Source organism: Danio rerio, chromosome 7, assembly GCF_049306965.1.
Source record: "Danio rerio strain Tuebingen ecotype United States chromosome 7, GRCz12tu, whole genome shotgun sequence".
NCBI classification, from domain to species: domain Eukaryota; kingdom Metazoa; phylum Chordata; class Actinopteri; order Cypriniformes; family Danionidae; genus Danio; species Danio rerio.
In genome coordinates, this window is record NC_133182.1 from 72,065,364 (window position 1) to 72,089,201 (window position 23,838).

Consider the following 23,838-nt stretch of genomic DNA (forward strand, 5'->3'; position numbering starts at 1 on the left):
ACACAGTTCTCCTCCTCATACCGGTGGGGCCACTGATACCTCAAGGCGCACTGTCTTTAACCATAATATTAATAACGTTAAAATAAAAATATTCTTCTTTTCTCCCCTTTTTTTCTTTTCTTTTTCGGTAACCCAACACCATCAAAGCTGAAGTTCCTTTAGAAAAGGTAAGCTTGTTCTCATCTAACATTAGCCTAGGCTCCTGCTGCTGTAAAATGGCTCCGGTTACTCGCATGTTCTCGCTTTCTACCTTTGCTAGATCCATAACAACTTACAGTCCGTTATCCCTCCGAGCTGACCGCCTTTACCAAGCTAACCCTTTAGCTTTAGCGCTATGTGTGAGTTGTGTGTGTCTATATGTTAATTGTGTGGCTCTCCTGACTCCCTTTATGCTCCTTTATGAGAAAATGGCGTCTAGTTATTAGATCAGCTGTTCTGTCGCAATAACCCTACCGGTAAACCGCACATTTGACCATAAACCGGCCATTATTACACTAACAAGTGACATGTTATCAAACTCCATTTATAGGTTTAAATTCTACTTCTTTGTTGAGCTCCGTTTTAGCCTTGAGTGTCTCAATCTAGTCGGGTTTCTTGTGTGTGAAAATTAGCTTCAATGCTAATGCACGAGAGGAGATGTATGTCAACAACTGAGTGTGAATTTTAATTATTGTGCAGCATCATCATAAAGTTTACATGGCTTCAAACAGTACAGATGTCATCCATTGTAATGAATAACAAACATTTGAATGAGCACAAATATGGTATCACGGGATTGCGGTTTAATAAATCAAGGTTCTTTTGTGAAATCTGAGCTCATGGCAGAGGCCTTGGGCTTTGTTCAGATTTGGTGGCAGCTTCTTACATTTTAACAGCTTTTACATTTTTTTAACAGGAACTAAAACAACCATTTATTCTCTGCTTGATGTTTTGTTTTAAGTTCTTTGCTTGTCATTTCCATTTATGGTGTGATTTGTGATGAATTAAGGTGCTTTTCTCTTTTCTCAGGCCGTGTTTTACACCCCCACCCTTTCACTCTCATTCTTTTTGAGGATCTTTCATTGTCAAGCCGCCAAAGTGGAGAGTGTGATTGCAGAGGGGGGTGCTTCTCGTTTCAGGTACTCATTGTTTCATAAGTACTGTTTATGATTAAGCAAATTTATTATTTGGTTGAGGTGTTGTACATACTGGTTGCTTTTTAATAAAACGGAGTGTCTGACTGAACATCTCTTACCCATGGCTATCTGTGAATGTTGATTATAGAGATCTGAAATTAAATATATATTAGTAGACCTGAAAAGACAAATTTTCCCTTCTCTAGTGCTTCTTCGGGCGGAGGAGGAGGTAGGGGTGCAACTCAGCACTATCCCAAGTCTGTCGGCAACAGGTACATTTAGAGAGTTTGATTTATTTGGGAGATATTACTGTAGTACGTTTTAAAATGTTCTTTTAGTTAATTTGTATTAAAGCATGCTTTTTTTCCTCCAGAGGAACAAAGAGGCAATGTCTCCAAAAATTCTAAATGACTAAAAATATACATAGGATGGTACTTGGTATGAAATCAAAATTTACTATGTTAATTTTGCTAGTGCACATTGTTATTCTTTAGGTAACAATTTAGGTAAACAAAAAAATATTTCTTGGTAATCTTTAAACAAAATCTGACCATTTGCTTCAGCATTTGGATTGGCTGTCCTCCTCTGCTGTTGTCAGTTGGATGGCTTAAGCTACAATATTTTTAACCACACCCTTCTTACTGTTATGCTGTGTTCACACCAGACGCGGAACGCGCGGATAAATCGCGCTATTCGCACGTAAATAGCCGCGTGAACATTTGAGTTTACTTCAAAATGTTACTTCATACACGCGTCAAACCCCGCTTCATTCGCGTGTCAAATTCACATCAGAACAGACACGGATTCGCGTGATGGGCAGGGCTTCTGTCTGTCCGGTGACTCTAGCTTCATAGCTAAATGGCTAACATGGATTTTATGAAGAAAATAACAGTGTTTATGTGCTTTTATGAAGACTGAAAAACAGCATCGATACGTTTAGGGTCGTGTCTGAGTCCACTACATGCTTTCAGAGGTGCATTCAGCTCTGTGAGCTCATAAACTCCTCCAGAAACTTAACCTGGATGACGGAGGCTTTCAGCGGTGCTTCTGACTGAGCCAAGCCGAGTTTGATGAATTATTGTTGGTGAAGGCTGGAGGATTTCCCTCAGAACACCGGCAACAGATTTTACGTCACAATCACGCCCCCACAAGAGCAAGCTTCTGATTGGTTAACGCGGCACAAATGTACGCTGAAGTTCAGATTTTCGAAATCGAGAGATTCGTGCGAAATGCTCGTTAAGTGCGTCAAACTCGCAAAACGCTCAATTCGCCCCGCGCCATTCGCGCAATTTGCGTCATTCGCGCAGCGCCATTTGTGCCTATCGCGCTGCAGGATGTCTATTTGCGTGCTTGCATTGACTTAACATGTAAATCACTCGCGCTTGACGCGCGTGCCACGTATGGTGTGAACGCAGCATTAGTTTGGTATAAGGGAATGATGCGCATCATACTGAAATGAGTCTCCACAACTACCGGTTCACACAGGCTTTTTAAGGTAACTTTCGAAAAGATAAGTCTAGAGTTAGTTTCATATAGAGGCGTATAATTTCTGTAGATTTTCACAAGCTCGTTGTTGATGTTATTATATCACAATGACTACATCTGCAAATGTTGACCAATAAAGTGAGAAATTCTGCCAATGAACCGTTACCTCCAAGAGTTTTCGATTTGCCAAATGGCAGTCAGCAACAAATTCTGCACTAAATAAAATTTGACTAGTACCTTTTGTATTCATGAGAAAAAGTCAATTTTTAAAATATTTTTTTATGGAATTTGGAAGTATTGAAAAAAAATTTGCACTTTTTATTACATGTATGCTTATGATCTGGTGAAAAATGCCCCTTTTTTATAAACGCTTCTCTACAAAAACCAAGAACAAAGCATCTAGAAAACATAAAAGATTCAGTGATCCAATCAGCAAGTCCGAGTCCCACCATACATCTCATTTATAAAGCTGTTTCACTCTGTCACAATTGTGAAGAATGGATGTGCGTTTCCAGCGGTGTAATGTGGACGGAGAGTTGGTCAAATGCTGGGTGAAATGCCAGTGTGGACCCGGATCATTTTCATTCTAAAACGCCGTTTTAAAACTAAAACTTACTAGTGTAAACAGGGCCTTAAATGCTGTCTCTAGTATTTTAGTGCTTCATGTGACATAAGCAGCTCATTGAATCCTTTACAAAACAAGTAAATGTGTGCCATTGTTTTCTAGCGAGTTCCTGGGGAAAACCCCAGGGCCTAGCGTTCAGAGATGGGTTCCTTCACGAAGCACTAGACGAGATGTCAACTCCTCCAATGAAAAAGAACGACACGATGCAATCTTCAGGAAAGTGAGAGGGTAAGGCTCTGGAATTAATTTACTACTGCAAAGCTACAGTAGAATTTCCCCCTGATTTGACTTGCAAGAACAATAGATTATGCTGCTGATAGCAGAATAAATGATGTAGTCATACTGAAAAATTGCATGGGTGTGGCATGGCAGAATATTTAATAAATTTGTGTAATTGGTTGCAAGCAAAATGTTATTAATTTTTTAAAATAAATGCTAGATGTTGGTTGTTATTAAAGAGATTGCTGTTTTGTTTTCATGTCCTTCCAGCATACTTAATAAACTGACCCCTGAAAAGTTTGACAAGCTATGCCTTGAGCTCCTGAATGTGGGCGTAGATTCAAAGCTCGTCCTCAAAGGAATCATCTTGCTGGTGAGGAATTTTATTCACTTCCAAAATTAAATTTCACCTCAACTCAATGCAAGTAATTACTAGCAAAATACAACAATGAATTTTTTACAATAAAATTGAAATGGACCATTTGAAATTAGGGGGGGGTCGATGTATGATGGGAAAAGTCAAGTCATGCATTGCATTTTTCACTCATTTAAGAAGCTTTTACTTCAGTATATGTTACAATAAGATCCCTTTCCTTCTGTAGCAATTTTAAACCCTTCTAAAGATAATTAATAATTTAATAACTGAATTGAGTTATTTCTTAAAGTTCAAGTAAAATGATAAATTACAAAAAGCGTTGACAATATAGAATGTGACTGTTTGCATAATTTGTTAAAGCTTTTATATTGACCTATCTACTCCTTTATCAACTAGATTTTGTGCGCTTGGTTGCAAACATAGTTAAATTGATTTTCTAAAATTTATTGCTAGATGTTGAATGTTACTAAAGAGATTGCTGTTTTGTTTCGGTGTCCTCCCTAGATTTCTTAATAAATTGGTGACATTTCTAAACACTCAATGCCTGCAGTTTCATAGCAAAATGCAATGATTTTGAAGGTACAATGCCATTGAAATTGATTATTTTAAATTAGTCTATATTTCAGTCAATTTATCATGGGCAAAGTAGAGTCATGGACTGCATTTTTCAAGAACCTATTTCACTTTTATTATACGTTACAATAAGATCTCTTTTGTGGCAATTTTAAACATTTCTAAAGATAATTAAATATTAATGATTTGAAGCTAATTATAAATTGAGCTATTTTTTTTCTGTATTGTCTTTCCAAGTAAGAGTACAATTCCAAGCAGCTGTTATTATTTCCAGCAATGATAAAATTATTGATTTAACTTTTTAAATCTGAAATGTTAAGTGCAATTGTTTGGTAAAGCTTTTATCATAATGATATTAAACCATCTGCTCCTTTTATCAACTAGATTGTAGACAAAGCCCTCGAAGAGCCGAAGTATAGCTCGCTATATGCTCAGCTATGTCTGCGCTTGGCAGAGGATGCTCCAAACTTTGACGGCCCATCAACAGAGATCCAATCATCACAAAAGCAGAGCACTGTAAGAATTTGTCACTTCTATCTGTTTGCCTTAGGGTTCATAACACAAAGCACACTTATATTATCTAATCGTGTTCCTACAGACATTCAGGAGACTTCTGATATCCAAACTTCAAGATGAATTTGAAAACCGCACCAGAAATGTTGACAGTAAGTAGATTTCTGGAAGTGTCTGTTTTATCTCAGCACTGCTGATTTGTCTTTCTAACTTCATTTTTTTTTTTCTTTTTAAGTCTATGATAAAAATGACAGCCCTCTCACCTCTGAGGAGGAGGAGCAGCGTGCCATTGCCAAGATCAAAATGCTGGGCAACATCAAATTCATTGGAGAACTTGGCAAGCTCGATCTCATTCATGAGTCTATCCTTCATAAATGCATCAAAACAGTGAGTCATTCATAAATAATCCATTTAAATATTGATGTTCGCTCTCGGCCATCATTCTAACATGAACTTTTCTGATTAAAGCTTCTGGAAAAGAAGAAAAGAGTCCAACTTAAGGATATGGGGGAGGATTTGGAGTGCCTCTGTCAGATAATGAGAACCGTGGGGCCAAGGCTAGATCATGAGAAAGCCAAGGTAAGCTGCTTTAAGACTACCAGGACTTTGACTGCATTAAGGCGCAGTGGCATTTTCTAACGCGCTTTTCTCTTGCAGTCTTTAATGGATCAGTACTTCGGCCGTATGCGATCCTTAATGAACAACAAGGACTTGCCTGCTAGGATTCGATTCCTGCTTCAGGATACTGTGGAGCTGCGAGAGAACAACTGGGTGCCTCGGAAAGCTTTTATTGATAATGGACCTAAGACTATCAACCAGATCCGTCAGGATGCAGTAAAGGTCAGATCCTGCCCTTTAATTTATTTCTTGACCCCCCCCCCCCCCCTTTTTTTTTTTTTTAGATTTTAGTATCAGTATTGTTTGTTTTTTGGATATCTAGCGTTTCGGAGATTAAAATTGCTATAAACAAAGCTTGTGGTTTGTCACTTCTGCCTAAATCAGGGGTGTCCAAAGTCGGTCCTGGAGGGCTGGTGTCCTGCATAGTTTTGCTCTAACTTCCTTCAACACGCCTACCTGGAAGTTTCTAGTATAACTAGATGATTAGCTTGATTAGCTGGTTCAGGTGTTTTTAATCAGGGTTGGAACTAAGATATGCAGTACACTGGCCCTCTCGGACCGAGTTTGGACACCCCTGGCCTAAATGGATCAACGGTTTTATTCACTTCATACTTCAGTTTTTCGTCAAATCGTGACCAATCAATCAAATCCTTCAGAACACTTTTCATTTCTGTTTGAACTCAACCGCTCACTGGCAGAGCAGTGGTTTAAAAAAAATCAAATGGCCAATAGTGTTGTTTCAAGGGAGGAGTTACACTGTCCCACCATCCCTTTGTTTCAGTTGAGATTACGTCAAAATCAAATAAAAATGCACGTTGGTGCCAAAAGCCTAGTGGTTGGGTGTGCCGGCATGTAGCACAATGGTGCTCGTGGTGACCCTGGGTTGAGGTCCTTTGCTGACCCTTCCCCTCTCTCTGCTCCCAATACTTTCCTGTCTGCAACCTCTACTATCCTTTCCAAATAAAGGTAAAAAATAATTATAAAAAACGAATTAAATAAAAATGCTAATTTTAAAGCACTCCACGACACCTTTAAACCTGACCAATACATGATTAGGCCTTTTATACATATAATTTAATAAAATTTAATGATTAAAATCTGACAATACAAACTGTTTGATATGCCAAACCATTCTGAGTGGACTGTCTAGGCCACAGCCATATCACCCTGCAGCCCAAGACCGTATACTCACTGAAGCTAAGCAGGGCTGAGCCTGGTCAGAACCTGGATGGGAGACCACGTGGAAAAACTAGGTTGCTGTTGGAAGTGGTGTTAGTGAGGCCAGCAGGGGCGCTCAACCTGTGGTCTGTGCGAGTCCTGATGCCCCAGTAAAGTGAAGGGGTGTCGTCTTTCGGTTGAGACATTAAAGTGAGGTCCTGACTCTCTGTGGTCATTTTAAAAATCCCATGTAGAGAGTAAGGGTGTAACCCCGGTGGTCCTGATCAAATTCCTTTCATTAGCCCTTATCCATCATGGCCTACCAATCTTACCCATCCACCAAATTGCCTCCATCACTGTCTCTCCACTCCACTTATTGCTAGCGCACTGACGCTATTGTCCTGTGACTGCCTGATAAAGGGCTTTGGGTGTATGTCCACACACGATAAATTTGCTATATAAATGCACATTACTTGCTATAAATAAATAAGACTGTCCTTGTAAACTTTTCTAAATTGTGAGAATCATCTCAAATCATGAATGTAGTGAATCGTTGCATTCTTATCAACCATGCATACATGGTGTAGAACATTACTGATTAAAATAGGAATAATCCTATTATATTTTAATGACAGATTTTTAAATTGTAAACGCTTCCAATGTTTGTAAAGTTTCAAATGATTTATTTTTGTGATCTGCAGTTTGCAGGTATGATTAATTCCATAAGCAAGGTGTTTGTGCCCTTAAAAGAAAACTTGCACTTATTGTAGATATATAAACCGGTTTACTTATCGGTGTTTATAATAATTATTTTTTTATCCTTATAGGATTTGGGTGTTTTTATTCCACCTATGACTCAAGGAATAAGAACTGACTTCTTTCAAGAGAATTCGTTCATGCCGACAAGAATAAAACCTGATCGAGAAACTCTTGGGGGATTAGCGGATATGTTTGGGCAGATGCCAGGTATGTCCTGAAGTGTATTGACATTTCTGGGGCAGGTGGTGCATGACTGGATTTGGACTATGGTTCATTGCAAGCTTAATAACGGTGTTGTCTGGTCTTAGGCAGTGGGATTGGAACTGGCCCTGGGGTCATTCAGGACAGGTATTCGCCAACCATGGGCCGCCGCACAAACCCTCTTTTCAATGGGCACAGTGGCCACATGGCTCCTGCACCCCAGCCTTTCATTAAATCCAACCAGGTAAATGCCAAGCTACCAAATAATTGATTATTCAGGGAATCGAAATGTTAGCGGAACTAACAAGTATGTTTCTTTTTGCCAAAGGGGCAGAACCTGCTTTTCCAAAACCAGACTCATTCATCTCAACAGCAAGCTCAGTCTAAGGATATGCCACCACGATTCACTAAGAAAGGACAGCTGAATGCTGATGAGGTATGAGCACATTTTATTTTACATCAACTCAACAGCCTTTCAGTCGTTATCAATGTAAGTGTGTTGGGTGCAAAAATAAAATCGAAGGTTACAGTACAGCAAAAGAATCAATTTTAAGTCAGTTTGTTTTCGTTTTTCCTCATTTTTTACTAATGTTTTTGTAATATACTTCTATTTTTTTGTGGTCGTTATTGTTGTTATTATTCATCTTTATTAAGATATATTGGGTGATGAAACCTAATGCAAAATAATACGATGACTCATACGGATGGCTTTCTCTTCATAATTTAGATTAGCTTGAGACCAGCTCAGTCATTCATCTTGAACAAAAACCAAATGCCAAAGTTGCAGCCTCAGATCCCAACCATGATTCCTCCTAGTGCTCAACCTCCACGTACATCCACACCACCGCTGGGACAGGTAATAAAGACAAATATTTTGCAAAGGAACGAAGTCTGTTTCTTTTTTAAAATGTGCTTAACTCTACCCTTTGTTTAGCCACCACAGCTTGGGCTGAAAACAAACCCACCTCCAATCCAGGAGAAGCCACAGAAGACGATCAAGAAGCCGCCTCCTGCTAAAGAGGAACTTCTTAAGATGACTGTATGTACCCCTTGACATCTTTTTATTGACATTTGTCCAGCAAAACGTTTGAATGAGCCGTTCCTTGTACTTTTATTTGTACAGGAGACTGTGGTGACCTCCTACCTGAGCAGCAAAAACATGAATGATGCTGTGAACGGGGTGCGGGAGATGAAAGCTCCCAAACACTTCCTACCTGAGATGTTGAGCAAGATGATCATATGCTCGCTGGAGAACCCAGATGAGGACCGAGAGCATGTCAGCACTCTGATCAATAAGCTCCGTGTGGAGGGACTGGTCTCGGGAGAGAACTTTTTGCAGGTGTGTGTGTTAGGAGAATAATGTGGATTGTATGTGGCTCATGTTTAAAACACATTCAGCAGATGCGAGGGTAAAAATGAAGTGGGCATACATGGGTCCATTACAAACCTTAAAATAATCGTCCGTCCGTCCATCTTGCTGAGCCTGTGAAAAATAAATTAATTAATTTATTAAAATAAATTAATTAATTTATAAAAAATAAATAAATTAATTTATTAAAAATAAATTAATAAATTTATTAAAATAAATAAATAAATGTACTAAAAATAAATTAATTTATTAAAATAAATAAATAAATAAATGTATTAAAATAAATAAATGTATTAAAAATAAATTAATTCATTTATTAAAATAAATGAATTAATTTATTAAAATAAATAAATCCCTGCTTCTTGCAAATACAAAATAAAAACTAAATAGTTTGATCCTGCAAACCAAATACTGTTATGCCCACATTTTAGAAATTTACTTAATATTTTCGAATTGTTGATTTGTGTGTAGACAAACACAGGACAGGTAAATGGAGCAAATAAAGAGTGTCATTGATAGAGAACAAGCTGAGAAATGGGCTAGAGCAGAAGTCTTTACTAAATATAACAAGGATCTTGCGGGACTACAAAAAAAAGGCAAAACAAACATGCTGCTATTTAAACCACAGTGAATGTTTTCTCTTTACTGCTGAAATCTGGTACAAACATGATCAAAATGAACCATGTGTCAACTAATTTCGTGAAGCTATAGAAATGTGCTTAACAAAAATAGTGACCAGCAGTTGACTCTGACTGCATAAAGGAAAACATTTAGTAGTTTTCCTTTCCTTTGGAAAGATTTTAAGCTGTTTTAGGCTGTAAAATTTTCTTGCACCTGAAAACACTGTTTATAAGTTAATAGCTACGTTTCGATCCACCTATTATTATGCGCATTTTAGATATGCGCTTTAAAAAAAAGACCATTAATTGGAACACCAAGATGCGCATACATTTTAAAAATGCGCATGACTAAATAGGATAAACTATTATTATATATTTTTTTTTTCGATAAGAAAAGATGCACAAACTACGATGGAAACACTTACTGAACAAATTCCAGTATGCACATTAAAAAAGGTCATGTGATTTTGTTATAAGAGATCATGTGGTGATAAAATGTGTGCGATAAGACAAACCAGCAGGCTGAGCACACTGTAAAACATCTGAAATGTTGTTTTGGTCATTCTAAAATGCCTTAACTATCTCAATATTGGTGTTATTATATTACTAATTGCCTCCAGAATCTAGAGTGTCTGTGCTCTGCGTCTTACACCTTCAAACGTCACCGTGCCTTCTGAGGCGCAAGTCATTTCCTACATGAAAAAAAGATTCACGGAGCTTCTCTTATCGCTGTTGATTTGGAGCCAGTTAATCAGGAAGTGACTATGTTGTTTGGTTTTTCGTTGGATGGAAGCGCTGCTTTATTTGCGTGTCTTTTTATGCGATAGTTCGGTTTTGCGCAATAAGTTAGTTTGCATTTTTTAGATGGAAACATAGCCTTTTCTCCAGATTTTCTTGTGCGATCATGCACGTTTGGGAAGAAAATGACACTTGCAGTAACCAACTTTTTGCTCCCATGGATGCAACATCAGCAATTAACATGATGTATGCTACTCACTGCATTTAATCATTTAATGTTTCTATTAGGGATGTAACGGTATCAGAATTTCACGGTACGGTAATACCTCGGTATGAATGTCACGGTACGGTATTTATTGAATCATTTACAGGAAAAAACAAAACTTATGAAAATACTCCAAAAAAGTGCCAAAAGTGTCAATGACATACAAATTAGTCATCTATCTGTAAGCTTTGAAACAGGAACTTCAATTTTAATAACAAAAAATATTAAACCATGTAAAAAAAATAAAGTTTCAATTTAGTAGTGTTAAAAACTCATCACATTCAACATTTAATCACTCACTCACTTAGATAGAGATGGGTTTAAAGGAAAATTATCATAGAAATATAATCTGGTAAAAACTGGTATCTCTGGGTATTTACAATGTCCCCTGCAACAGAAAAAAACCCTCTCATTTGGGACTGAGGTTTCTGGGACAGACATATGACTTGGCCCAGGTTGACAGCAGTGGGTAACGTTGTGCATTGTCTTTCCCCCACTTGAGAGGACAAACCATGAGTAAGATAGAGATCTCATGTCTGCATCAATCTGAACAGTGTGCTGTGTTTCTGCAGTCCCCATGACTGATTATTATCGTATTGGGGGACGTATTCCCCAACTTGCAGGCACGTGCACACACAGGGCTCAACCTGTGCAGTGCACATGCCCTTTTTAGTCTTGGATAGAAAGTTCCCTTCCAAAATGATCAAAAGTGCCCCCGCGACGCGACATACCCTCCATCCCCGCTTTACAGTACGCGCGCGGCGACAACACCCGCTTTAGGGTTTTCCAGCGCTTTTTCATCCCCGCTTCTAGCAGCACACTCCATTTCCGCATTACTGGATCTGTAGCGACAACAGACCGCAAGGGATTATGGCCAAGCCTGGGCTGATGGGAATTGTAGTTTCCGGTACCTCCCGTTCGCTTCATTCGCCTGAGCAAATTTTCTCAGAAGACCTATAGTTTTACCGAGTCATGCGACTACGGTAATATCGAAAAAAATTAATATTGCGGTATGACGGTATTTACAATACCGTTACATCCCTAGTTTCTATACATTATTAATCGGCGAAATCTAAACAATTAGTCTAATTAATTAGATTATTTGACTATTAATTAAATTACTTTAGATCATTTTAATTTGGGGTTACTTGCACCCCTAGTATGTCTACACACCAATCACATTTAAAGCTCAGGTATATTTCAAACAAAATCGAAAAAACACCTTAAATTACATCGTCGTGGCCAGATTTGAGTCGAAATGAAGTTGATTCAAGTTTGTTTTGGCAGTTCAAAACCGCTCACCACAGCAACATTTTAGGGGGAATTAATTTTGTTCCTAAACCCCTTTTTGAGCTACCATTTGGTCAGTGGCGATTACGCAATTGGTGGGTGACTTAAAGAGCTGAATATGGGTTAATTCAGTGTCTGACCACGGCAAGTATTAAGCAATGTGACGTGGCCCCTTTTTGTTGGAGAAGGCTGTTTACTAGATGTTTATGAAACTCTCAGGTGCCATTGGTGTGTTTGGCAGTACTAAACCAGCATGAACACCCCACCTACTACTGAACGGGGGAGTTGGAAATAGTGTAACGTCACTCAGACTTTTCAAACTTATTGGCCTCAAATGAGAAACAAAAAAGCACTTTTTTTGAAGTATACTAGAGACTTTTACTCTTGTTGCATCTGAGCTCAAACTATGAGAGCGTTTTCTAACATTTTATATTTTCCTCAGGCTTTCCTCAATGTTCTGGACCAGTGTTCTAAGATCGAGTTGGATGTACCTCTGGTGAAGTCTTACCTGGCTCAGTTTGCTGCCCGGGCAGTCATTGCTGAACTCGTGAGCATGGCAGAGTTGGCTCATCCGCTGGAGAACGGCACACACTTCCCTCTTTTCCTCCTCTGCTTGCAGCAAATGGCCAAACTGAAAGATCGGGAGTGGCTGACTGACCTCTTCCAGCAGAGTAAGGTCAACATGCAGAAGATGCTGCCAGGTTGGTGCTTTTGTGTACGCTTGTTCTTTCATCATCATTCAGGTCCTTTTGAAAACCTATAAGGAAATTAACTGTATGTTATGATGCCTTTGAAAAGTTAATACTTCTATACAGCTGATCATTAAACTGTATTTCTAAACGCTCTAACTAGGGCTGCACAATATATCAAAGATATTATGATTACAGAAAATGCAATATCTAGATCACAATAAGTGCAATAAATAGTTAATCATATGCCAAGGATTTGTGTTCATAGCAATTTAAAGTCTTAATGTTTGCAAATTTGCTTTGTTAATTTACTTTGAAAAATATCTATAACCTGTTTTATCATTACATAATATATATATTTTTATTTGTACTGTCATGGAATTGACATGGCATTTTTCAGGCCTGCAAAAGTTTTGGAAACACAAAAAAAGCCAACAAAGTTTTGGGAAAAGTCATGGAAATTAGTTGCTAATACCTAGGGATGTAACGGTATCAGAATTTCACGGTACGGTAATACCTCGGTATGAATGTCACGGTACGGTATTTATTGAATCATTTACAGGAAAAAAAAACTTTTGAAAATACTCCAAAAAAGTGCCAAAAGTGTCAATGACATACAAATTAGCCATCTATCTGTTAGCTTTGAAACAGGTACTTCAATTTTAATAACAAAAAATTATTAAACCATGTAAAAAAATAAAGTTTCAATTTAGTATTGTTGAAAACTCATCACATTCAACATTTAATCACTCACTTAGATAGAGATGGGTTTAAAGGAAAATTATCATATAACTATAATCTGGTAAAAGCTGGGATCTCTGGGTATTTACAATGTCCCCTGCAACAGAAAAAACCCCTCTCATTTGGGACTGAGGTTTCTGGGACAAGAGAGATATGACTTGGCCCAGGTTGACAGCAGTGGGTAACGTTGTGCATTGTCTTTCCCCCACTTGAGAAGACAAACCATGAGTGAGATAGAGGTCTCTTTGCGGTACAAGTCAATGTCTGCATCAATCTGAACAGTGTGCTGTGTTTCTGCAGTCCCCATGACTGTTATTAGTCGTATTCCCCAATTTGCAGGCACGTGCACACATAGGGCTCAACCTGTGCAGTGCACATGCCCTTTTTAGTCTTGGATAGAAAATGCCCTTCCAAAACGATCAAAAGTGCCCCCGCGACGCGACACAACCTCCGTCCAGTCCAGCCCTTCAGTAGGCGCGCGACAACACCTCTCGAGTATGCGCGCTCAACCCCCCCTCGGCGCTTTACAATACGCGCGCCACAACACAGCTGATCAGAACGCGCGCGACAGCACCGCTATTCAGCACGCGCGCGGCGACAACACCCGCTTTAGGTTCGATCATTTCCATCTTTTTTTCATCTCCGCTACTAGCAGCACACTCCATTTCCGCATTACTGGATCTGTAGCGACAACAGACCGCAAAGGATTATGGCCACGCCGGGGCTGATGGGAAATGAAGTTTCAGCTAGCTCCCGTTCGCTTCATTCGCCTGAGCAAATTTTCTCAGAAGACCTAACGTTATAGTTTTACCGAGTCATGCGACTTCGGTAATATCGAAAAAATTTAATATTGCGGTATGACGGTATTTACAATACCGTTACATCCCTACTAATACCTATCTGAATACTTGAATTAGGGCTGTGCGATATTGGAAGAATTACGATATTTTTAATTTCTGTGATTTTATATATTGCGATGTAAATACAATTTCACCAGATTATTTAACAGGTTTATTTGGATTGATTAGGGGGGTTTTTGTAGAGCAGTGAATGTCGAATAATAAATAAATTACAAGCATAGATAAATAAAAAAACAGTAAAGATAAAAGTGAGTTATAGTTTTCAGGTATTCACTATGCAGTGTTGATTATTCAATATCTGTACATGAACAGTCTCTAATGTATATTATTTAATCTTTATTAAAGTTACAAAACATTTCTTGTGGCCGGATGTTTTTAGATGAGAATATTTGAGAAATATTGAAATGTTCACAAAGGCACAGGCTTTAAAGATTTACTCCAAGATTAAAATGTACTCACTATTTACTCTTCTCTTTTTTCAATACTGTAGAAGTTATTAAATTATATCATTTTTGCGTCCATTTAAAAAAAAAAAAAACGCATGCAGATGATAAACTTTCACTCAGTTATGATTAAACTCTATATTAAACTATAATCCCAACATGGCAAATCTTGCAATGTGACTATTGCAGATGCACACATTACAATATCAATGCTGAAACGAAATATTTAGCAGCCCTAACTTATATAGTTGTCTTTACTACTTTTCTGTCCTTGGCCAAAAACTTGCTCTCACATTGTTAATGCTGTGTAGACATCATCAAAATCAATTTTAAATAGATATAAAACAAATTCAAACAAAATAGATTGTTGCTTGTTCTATGATATGCTGTAATTTGAGTGTCATTGTTTTTCTTACTATTTATCATGTATATGTAGTCATCACATGAAACATCACGTCATGAAAATGTATTTAAAAGTTCTGGAAAAGTCTTAAAGTCTTGGAGTTTTTGTAGTAAAAATGTGTATGAACCCTGTTTACTGCTGATAAAGCATTTTTTAGGGTTGGTTGTATCATAATAATGGTATTTATTCTGCCCTAAGAATTATTATCATCATGTATAGGATAAGTATTTAACAACCCATCCACTGAAAACTGCATTTATCTTCATTTTGTTAAAGATTTTTTTTTGTCACGTTAAAATTAAGAAATCAGTGGTCAATTCCAGATCTAATGTTTACACAGTTGACAGGACTAAATGGACCCCAACGCAGACAGAACCTGTCATCGGAGGAGCTTTAATGAAACGTCACTGTTTCAGTCAGTAATTTCAGCCAAAATTAAGAATTCACTTTCAGGCGTAACATTTTAAGTTGCTGAAACTTAAATCTGTTGCTAGCTATGTTTCCATTCACCTACTTTAAAAATGTGCATTAAAAAAAACACTCATAACTGAGTAGAATAAACCTTTTTATTCGATAAGAAAAGATTAAACTACGATGGAAACACTTGGACCAAGTAAATTCCAGTATGCACATTAAAGTCATGTGATTCTGTTATAAGAAATCATGTGATGTTAAAAATGCGTGAGAATGGATAAACCAGCCAGCTAAGCACACTAACATATTAGAAATGTTGTTTTGGTCATTCTAAAACGCCTTCATTATTTCAGTATTAGTGTTATTATATTATTAATGACCTCCAGAAAGGTCAAAAGCGTCTGTGCTCCTCTTCAAATGCCACCACACATTCGTTGCGTGTTGGCATACTGTCTTCTAAAGCACATGGCATTTTTATAAATAAAAGCTGTCTTTTTTTTTTTTTTTTTTCCTACCGCCTCAAATTACGTTTTTACTTTGTTTGAATTATTGATTATTTGTTTTTTATGTGATTATTTATGTCTTGCGCATATTAAATTATTTGGATCGAAACATAGCTATTGATAATCCATTCCGATCACTGTATGCTGGAAAATGTTCTTTTCGGACTTCATGGTTTTCCCATATTCCTGTCACTTCCTCCAGAAATTGATCAAAACAAAGATCGCATGTTGGAGATTCTGGAGGGGAAGGGCCTGAGCTTCTTATTCCCTCTCATGAAGCTGGAGAAGGAGCTGCTGAAGCAGATTAAAGCAGATCCTGCCCCGCAGACCATCTACAAGTGGATAAAGGACAACATTTCTCCCAAACTGCACACCGATAGGGGTTTCGTTAACATTCTGATGACCAGGTATGGCTGACTGTTTCTATTGAAGGCGTTTGTTAAAGTTTAGTTGGTGTACAGTTGGTTTAACCTCTCAATTCTCCCAGCTTTTTGCAGTATATTTTCCATGAGATGTATGCCACTGATGATGAAGAGCAGTTATCTGCGCCTACGAAAGAGCAGCTTGACCAGGAGAAGCAGCTGCTCCTTGCCTTCAAACCGGTGATGCAAAAATTCCTGCATGATCATGTGGAGCTGCAAGTCAGTGCTCTCTATGCACTGCAAGTCCACTGCAATGCACATGCTTTTCCTAAAGGTATGTAAACGCTTTTAGATAAGAAATTGTGAATTATTATTATTATTATTATTATTTTTAATATACATTAGTTTTGTGATGTAGATGAAAAAAAAAATGATTTTGAAGTTATTCTTATATTATTTCAATATAAATGTATATTTTAAATTTGTTACTATCAATCTGTAGTACAAGTAGTGGTTAGATTTATTTAATGAAGTGTTCCTTATACATTTTATGGTACTAAAGTGAATAAAATCGATTGGTCTGAATGTGAAAACAGTCAAATTTGTTTAGAGTATTTTAAATATGGATTTTTTTTTTTTTTTTATCCCACGTCATTTCTGTAGGAATGTTACTGCGCTACTTTGTCAACTTTTATGATATGGAGATAATTGAAGAAGAGGCCTTCCTAGCATGGAAAGAAGACATTACCCAGGAGTTTCCCGGGAAAGGGAAAGCATTGTTCCAGGTAAAGAGCAACATGTTCAGTCCTCTGACTGCAGTAATCAATGACAGCCTTTCACCAGGGATCCATTCTTTTGTGTGTGGATTACTCTGTCAGCTGCATTTTGTTATTGAATTAAGACGATCCAGAATAGATATTCATATACATTCATCCAGGAGTATCCATCCATGAGTAATTATCCTGGATCATAGATGCATGGATGCTGACCAAGAGTTATGGAGTTAAAGTTGATTAAATGAACCGTTTTCGTTGAACTTGCGAACAAATTTAACGTAGAACTTGCAAAAATGGATTTGAGGCGATTATCTCCGAAACGCATTGACGTATTCATACCAAACTTGGTGTGTGGTATGACAACCATAGTCTGAGGTTATCTGCAGTGTTTTGGTGCACTGCCCCCTAGTGGTCTGAAGATACAAAAGAATACCTTTTTTATAACGTCTCAACTCTTTTCCAAATCTCATAAAACTGGTCTCTTTACATTTGGCAGAGCATGTAGAGTTGAAGGATGTCTAATTTTCCCAGATCAGCCATTTTGGGAGTAGGCCATTTAGGTTTTTGTTAAATGCTGTATTTTGTAAACGTATTCGCGTATAATTACAAAATATGGTATGCATCTTTGACACCATACCTTGACTGCGACTGAAACCGCATACTTCCATACTATACAGTATGCTAAAAAGAGTATGCGAGCCTAGTAGTTTGTCCGAATTAATAGATTTCGAAAATCAGTATGCGAGAAGTACCCACATGACTTACTACTTCCGACAAGATTCTGAAGTGCACATCCCATGTACGCTGCGATATCCCATGATGCCCTGCAAGAGAATTCATGAATGGTCACGTGACCTACCCGACCCAACTACCAGTTGCTTCACTTCCATGACAAAATGGCGGATGTAGTACGTCCGAATTCCATTCATACTGTATAGAACATACTTTTCTAACGGCTTAGTAGTACGTTTAAATTCAAATGCAGTACCTACTCAGTAGTAGGCAGTTTTGGACGCAGCCCTTGAAATTGCTCAAACTTCTGGAGCAGCACCACCTTGTGGCCTCAAGCAATATAAAAATGCTAATGACTTTTTCTAAACTTTCCTTTTTGACATGACGCTTGCACTTCTCTTGTTATTCCCTGGATCATGCAGAGACCATTGATACCAAATATGCCAAAATCAATTAAGCTTCCTGTCCGCCATTTTGTTTTAGAATGAAAGCCTATTTGTTAAACTCCTAGACCGTTTTTCTGAAATTAATTTAATTTTTTTTACTAAATTCGACTCTGTTCTTCAGACCATTCTGGCAAAAAGTTGTGGAACTCGTGTAGGTAGATAGACAGATGGTCGGTCGGTCATTGTTCTCATGACAACAGGCCTGTAGGATCAAACCTGCTCTGGAGCATTTTATTTCATATAAACAAGATTAGATTGTCATGATCACTAGTCCGATCTGCCATTTATTTGTAACTTTCTAAACTTTGGTAGGATCTAAAACTAAATCTGTCAGTGTTTACATTCTCTCGTATCCAGACCTTTACATTTTCATGGCTGTAGCTCCCTGTCATCGGAACCGAATGATTGACAGCTGATATTAACCAATCCATTCATGTTCTGTTCTAGCGCAGTGGACCAATAAGAAGAGCTTGATGGTGGGGCAAGCATTGCAGGCTTTGTTCACTGCAGCAAGTTGACATGTCAACTGTTTTAAACTATTCCTCAGCGCTGCGTTTGCCGTTTTAGGAGCAAAGATGCTTAATGCGTGAATGCCTCCTAATTCCACGCATGTGGTGAACAATTTGGCTGTAAAAACTGGTCGCACGACATCAATTTTATCCACTCACACAAATGCTCTCAAATATATTTTGGGGTCGCATATGGCCCATTTTCACTGAGTGGTACGATACGGTTCGGTTTGGTACGCTTTTATGGCCGTTTCCACTATCAAAAGGTGAACCGAACCAAACCGTACCACTTTTTCGGGACCCTTTCGAAAGGGTCCCAAACACAAGAAAGGGTACCAAAAGGCGGAGCTAGATGCGCAGCTGAACACTATTGGTTTACAGAAGAGATGCGTCATTCACTTACAACAAGCCAGAATATAAACAGAGGACCCGCCATGTTTGAAATACACAGCGAGAGATTACAGCAGAATTATATATTCATATATCATCGTCCTGATGAATACTATGCTTTGTGTTTTTTTTAACCTAATTAAGAACGAAATGTCTGCTGTGTGTAGTTCTTCTGTAGTTGGTAACATATCGGAGACTGTAAGGGGCTGAATGTGTTTATACATGTTCATTTATTTATTTATTTTATATAATTACAGACGTTACAGTAGCCTATTTTGCACTGTCATTGATCTGCAGTTATAATCAACTCCTGTTTATAGAAAAGTTAGTAATCAACATTTATACACAAGTATTTATGTGTGTAAAGCAGGGGTCTCAAACTCGCGGGCCATTTGCGGCCCTCAGTGCAATATTTTGTGGCCCGCGCCGACCGCTGTACACTGACAGAATCAGCGGAGTGGGGAGAGAGAGCGCTCCCCGCTCCGCTGATTCTATCTGTACACAGCGCGCTTGTCACTCAATGCGCGTTGTCGCGCGTGTTCTGATCAGCTGTGTTGTCGCGCGCCTACTGAAGGGCGGGACCGAGGGTGTGTCGCGTCGCGGGGGCACTTTTGATCATTTTGGAAGGGCACTTTCTATGCAAGACTAAAAAGGGCATTTGCACTGCACAGGTTGAGCCCTATGTGTGCACGTGCCTGCCCTGCATCTTATATATATTGATATTATAGGTAGATACAGACTGGTACAGACTGATGTGACTGGAGTGGGGTGGGGGTGTTTTATTTATACATATATACGCCTTTTTTTAGGTGAGGGAATGGAAGTTTTGAGTGAGTTCCCCCACTTTTTTCCCTAGAACTTCAATAAGTCAAAGTACAGGTCTAGACTTGATGATCATCTTCAAGCCATACTGAGGGTCTCAACTGCTTCCGCTCTAAAGCCAAATGTGGTTCAGATTTGTGAGAAGAAGCGCTGTCAAGTCTCTGGCAGCAAGAAGTAGGCAAAAGATGCCATGTTCAGAAGAACTGTTCATAATCTTCACTCAATGTTCTGTTAATGTTCAGGACACTTCATGTTCAGAAGAAATAATTAAAACTGTTAATAATGACATTTGAAGACTTTTTTTTTGTGAAATCCCTTATGCGGCCCAGCCTCACCCAGACTTTGCCTCCTGCGGCCCCCAGGTAAATTGAGTTTGAGACCCCTGGTGTAAAGCGTCTGTTTTGTGAGAAGTGCTTTTAATATGATATTCTTGCTTGAGGAAATGTCTACAAAAAAAACTGCACAGGTCGTTCACATGATGCGACTGAAACTTTCTGTCTTACACCACGCCCACCAAAAGGGTACCCTTTATAGTGGAAACGCAAGCCTGATAAAGATGACCCGTACCAGTCAGTGGAAACGAGCCAATGGATATGATTTCGGACCCATAAGCAACAAACGGTCGCAATTTGGGCCCTGTGAAATTGTATTGTCACAAGATCTATATCGCTGTATTAAAAACATATCCAAATGTTAGATTTTTTTTTTTTTCTAATTTCGTGCAGACTGTAGATCAGGGGTCTCAAACTCAATTTACCTGGGGGCCGCAGGAGGCAAAGTCTGGGTGAGGCTGGGCCACAAAAGGGATTTCACAAAAAAAAGTCCTCAAATGTCATTATTAACAGTTTTAATTATTTCTTCTGAACATGAAGTGTCCTGAACATTAATAGAACATTGAGTGAAGATTATGAACAGTTCTTCTGAACATGGCATCTTTTGCCTACTTGCTTCTTCTCCCGTTGCTTCTTCTCACAAATCTGAACCACATTTGGCTTTAGAGCGGAAGCAGTTGAGACCCTCAGTATGGCTTGAAGATGATCATTATTAAGTCTAGACCTGTACTTTGACTTATTGAAGTTCAAGGTGGAGAATAACTTCTCACACAAATATGTGCTCCCAAAAAGGCCAAGTCCTAGGGAAAAAAGTGGGGGAACTCACTCAAAACTTCCATTCCCTCACCTAAAAAAAGGCGTATATATGTATAAATAAAATACCCACACCCCACTCCAGTCACATCAGTCTGTACCAGTCTGTATCTACCTATAATATATATAAGATGCAGGGCAGGCACGTGCACACATAGGGCTCAACCTGTGCAGAGCACATGCCCTTTTTAGTCTTGCATAGAAAGTGCCCTTCCAAAATGATCAAAAGTGCCCCCGCGACGCGACACACCCTCGGTCCCGCCCTTCAGTAGGCGCGCGATAACACCGCTCTTGAGTACGCGCGCGATAACACCGCTCTTGAGTACGCGCGCGACAACACAGCTGATCAGAACGCGCGCGACAACGCGCATTGAGAAACAAGCGCGCTGTGTACGGATAGAATCAGCGGAGCGGGGAGCGCTCTCTCTCTCCCAGCTCCGCTGATTCTGTCAGTGTACAGCGGTCGGCGCGGGCCACAAAATATTGCACTGAGGGCCGCAAATGGCCCGCGGGCCGCGAGTTTGAGACCCCTGCTGTAGATGGATGAATGGGTATCAGAGTGCTCAAAAATGGGTGGATGGAAACTACTATTGACACAATCCCTGTTCCTGTTGTTCAGGTCAACCAGTGGCTGATGTGGCTGGAGACTGCAGAAGAGGAGGAGTCCGAGGAGGAAGCTGACTAAACAACCAGCCAAAGCCTTCATCCATTCTTTCTCTCCCCTTTCACCTGTATTTACTGCCGCACTTCATTCCGTGCCGCTGTTTTCTGCAGTGTCAAGCCAACGTATTACTTCACGCTTCTCTTTGGCCTCATCGTTTAAGCATGTAATGACTAGCATCTGTTAAACCCACCACAGATAAACGGTATTAGCAGCTTTAAAACTGCATCTCTTTTTGTTTTGTTTTTTTTATTCTACATTTTAAGAAACCTGTATTTGCAAGAGCCTTTTCTGCTGCTGTTCCTTTCAGCACAAAACTCTAGAAATGCACTTTTGCTCAGTGTCATATTTGAGTTGCTGCAATATATATATTCACTTTTGTTTGTTACAACGGATCCTCAGTCATCATCGGTTACCGTAATGTTTAGTCGATGCTTTCGTACCTCACAGTACTGGGTGTTTATTATGCTGTGTGTAATGGAGTCATGAAAACTCTCTCCATCTGCAAGGTGCTTGAATCTGGGGAGAAAAAAAAATATGGTTTACTTTTGCTGTTATTTGATTGTACTTCTTTCTTTTTTTCCCTTGCCCTCCCCTCCTGTTTCTTAATAATAATGAACAAAGCCATGTGGGAGAGATGAATTATGCGGCCTTTTTCTTTCGTTTTTCGTCCCCCTCTACTACTTGTCAAGCTGATACTTGAATTATTGTTATTTTTCTTTACAGCATGTTCAGGGATTACCAAACACAGCCTGTTTAGATGCAACGATTTGATCCAGACAGAAATGTGTAATTTTTTAAATGCATTTTAATTGGAAAAAAAAAATAAAGATGAAACAAGATGAGAAATTTGGTATGGATGTTCAATTTCTGAATTGTGGTTTTACAAACTTAGTGTGCCCATGATGTCTGTATTTATTTAATCATGAGGGGGGAAAAAAATTAAAGCTTTATCATTAGGTAGGAGCCGCTCTCGTGTGGCGCCTGTACGATGATTTGCTATTTAAAAAGTGTTACTGTATGGTGTACGAGCTCAGAATGTTCAGTGTACCACTGTTGCTTTCAATAAAGTTACACACCAGCATTTATTTGGCCTTATTTCATGTGTTCTTTTGTATTAATATGTGGAACAAAGAGCATTCGTCGTATCGGCAACCTTACACTTATTGTATGTCATTTTCTACATTAAAATTAAGCTTATTATTATTATTCTGGGGACAATTTTCAACTTGTCAGATTTATAAGATGACATTTTAAAGCCTCAATGTCGAGTCCGGTGTTTGAACACTGAGCTCTGTTTTTCTTCTGTATGCTTGGGTTGTGGTTGGTTGGCACTAAATAGTGACATTAATAATGAATATGCAGTGATTTTTCAGTGTTTCTCAATCTTCAGGAATGGAAAAAAAACGATGATCAGAAATGAAATCTACAAACATGTTATGGTTATATTAAGTAGAAATATAGTTACTGAAATGGTAAACGAGGCGCCCATACAAATGATGCTTCACAGTGTAATTTTTAAAGTTAATTTTTCATCTAGTTCTTCTGTATTCCTCATTTGTATTGTGCAATGCTTTCCGTAGGTAGGCTTTTATTGTATTATTGATGCCATGTTGGAAACATTTTCTAATAAAGTGTGATAAAAAAAATCATCCAAAGTATTGTTGACTCATGGGTTGTGTTTTTGTTAGTTAAAAAATAAAAAAAAAAACTCAGAAAAAAACTCTGTTCACAGTTTATGCGGTCAGATGATGTGTTGCTACATGTCAGTGTTGTTATTCTAGTGTAATGCTCATTGTAAACTGTAAAACTATTATTATAAGCCTTGAAACATTACATAAAGTAATAATACAAATTCAGATATATAGGAGGGGAGGGGGAGTATTACAAAATAATGTGAGTAATTATATATATACATATATATATATATATATATATATATATGAATGAGCAATATCACACTCGTAGCAGTGCGATATGGCTGTATATCGGCACTGGTGGGAGGCGTGCGTTGGCAC

General features: G+C 38.5%; 1 protein-coding gene and 1 long non-coding RNA gene across 2 annotated transcripts; one reads left to right on the top strand and one right to left on the bottom strand.

The window, feature by feature from the left end:
- eif4g2a (eukaryotic translation initiation factor 4, gamma 2a) lies at positions 1-22,908 on the top strand. The gene is given in 21 exon segments (NM_001014289.2): positions 1-167; positions 1,009-1,118; positions 1,322-1,387; positions 3,328-3,453; positions 3,715-3,817; positions 4,778-4,909; positions 4,992-5,058; positions 5,142-5,293; positions 5,375-5,485; positions 5,564-5,746; positions 7,510-7,648; positions 7,750-7,886; positions 7,971-8,078; positions 8,370-8,498; positions 8,577-8,681; positions 8,766-8,981; positions 12,367-12,625; positions 16,180-16,384; positions 16,465-16,673; positions 17,003-17,124; positions 21,779-22,908. Coding segments are annotated over 20 exon segments (2,676 nt in total). The 5' UTR covers positions 1-167; positions 1,009-1,077; the 3' UTR covers positions 21,845-22,908.
- LOC141375190 (uncharacterized) lies at positions 11,301-16,180 on the bottom strand. The gene is made up of 2 exons (XR_012382825.1): positions 14,251-16,180; positions 11,301-13,088 (listed from the first exon to the last, which is right to left on the bottom strand). It is a non-coding gene; the product is annotated as an uncharacterized lncRNA (long non-coding RNA).
- Positions 22,909-23,838: the final 930 nt, after the last annotated feature.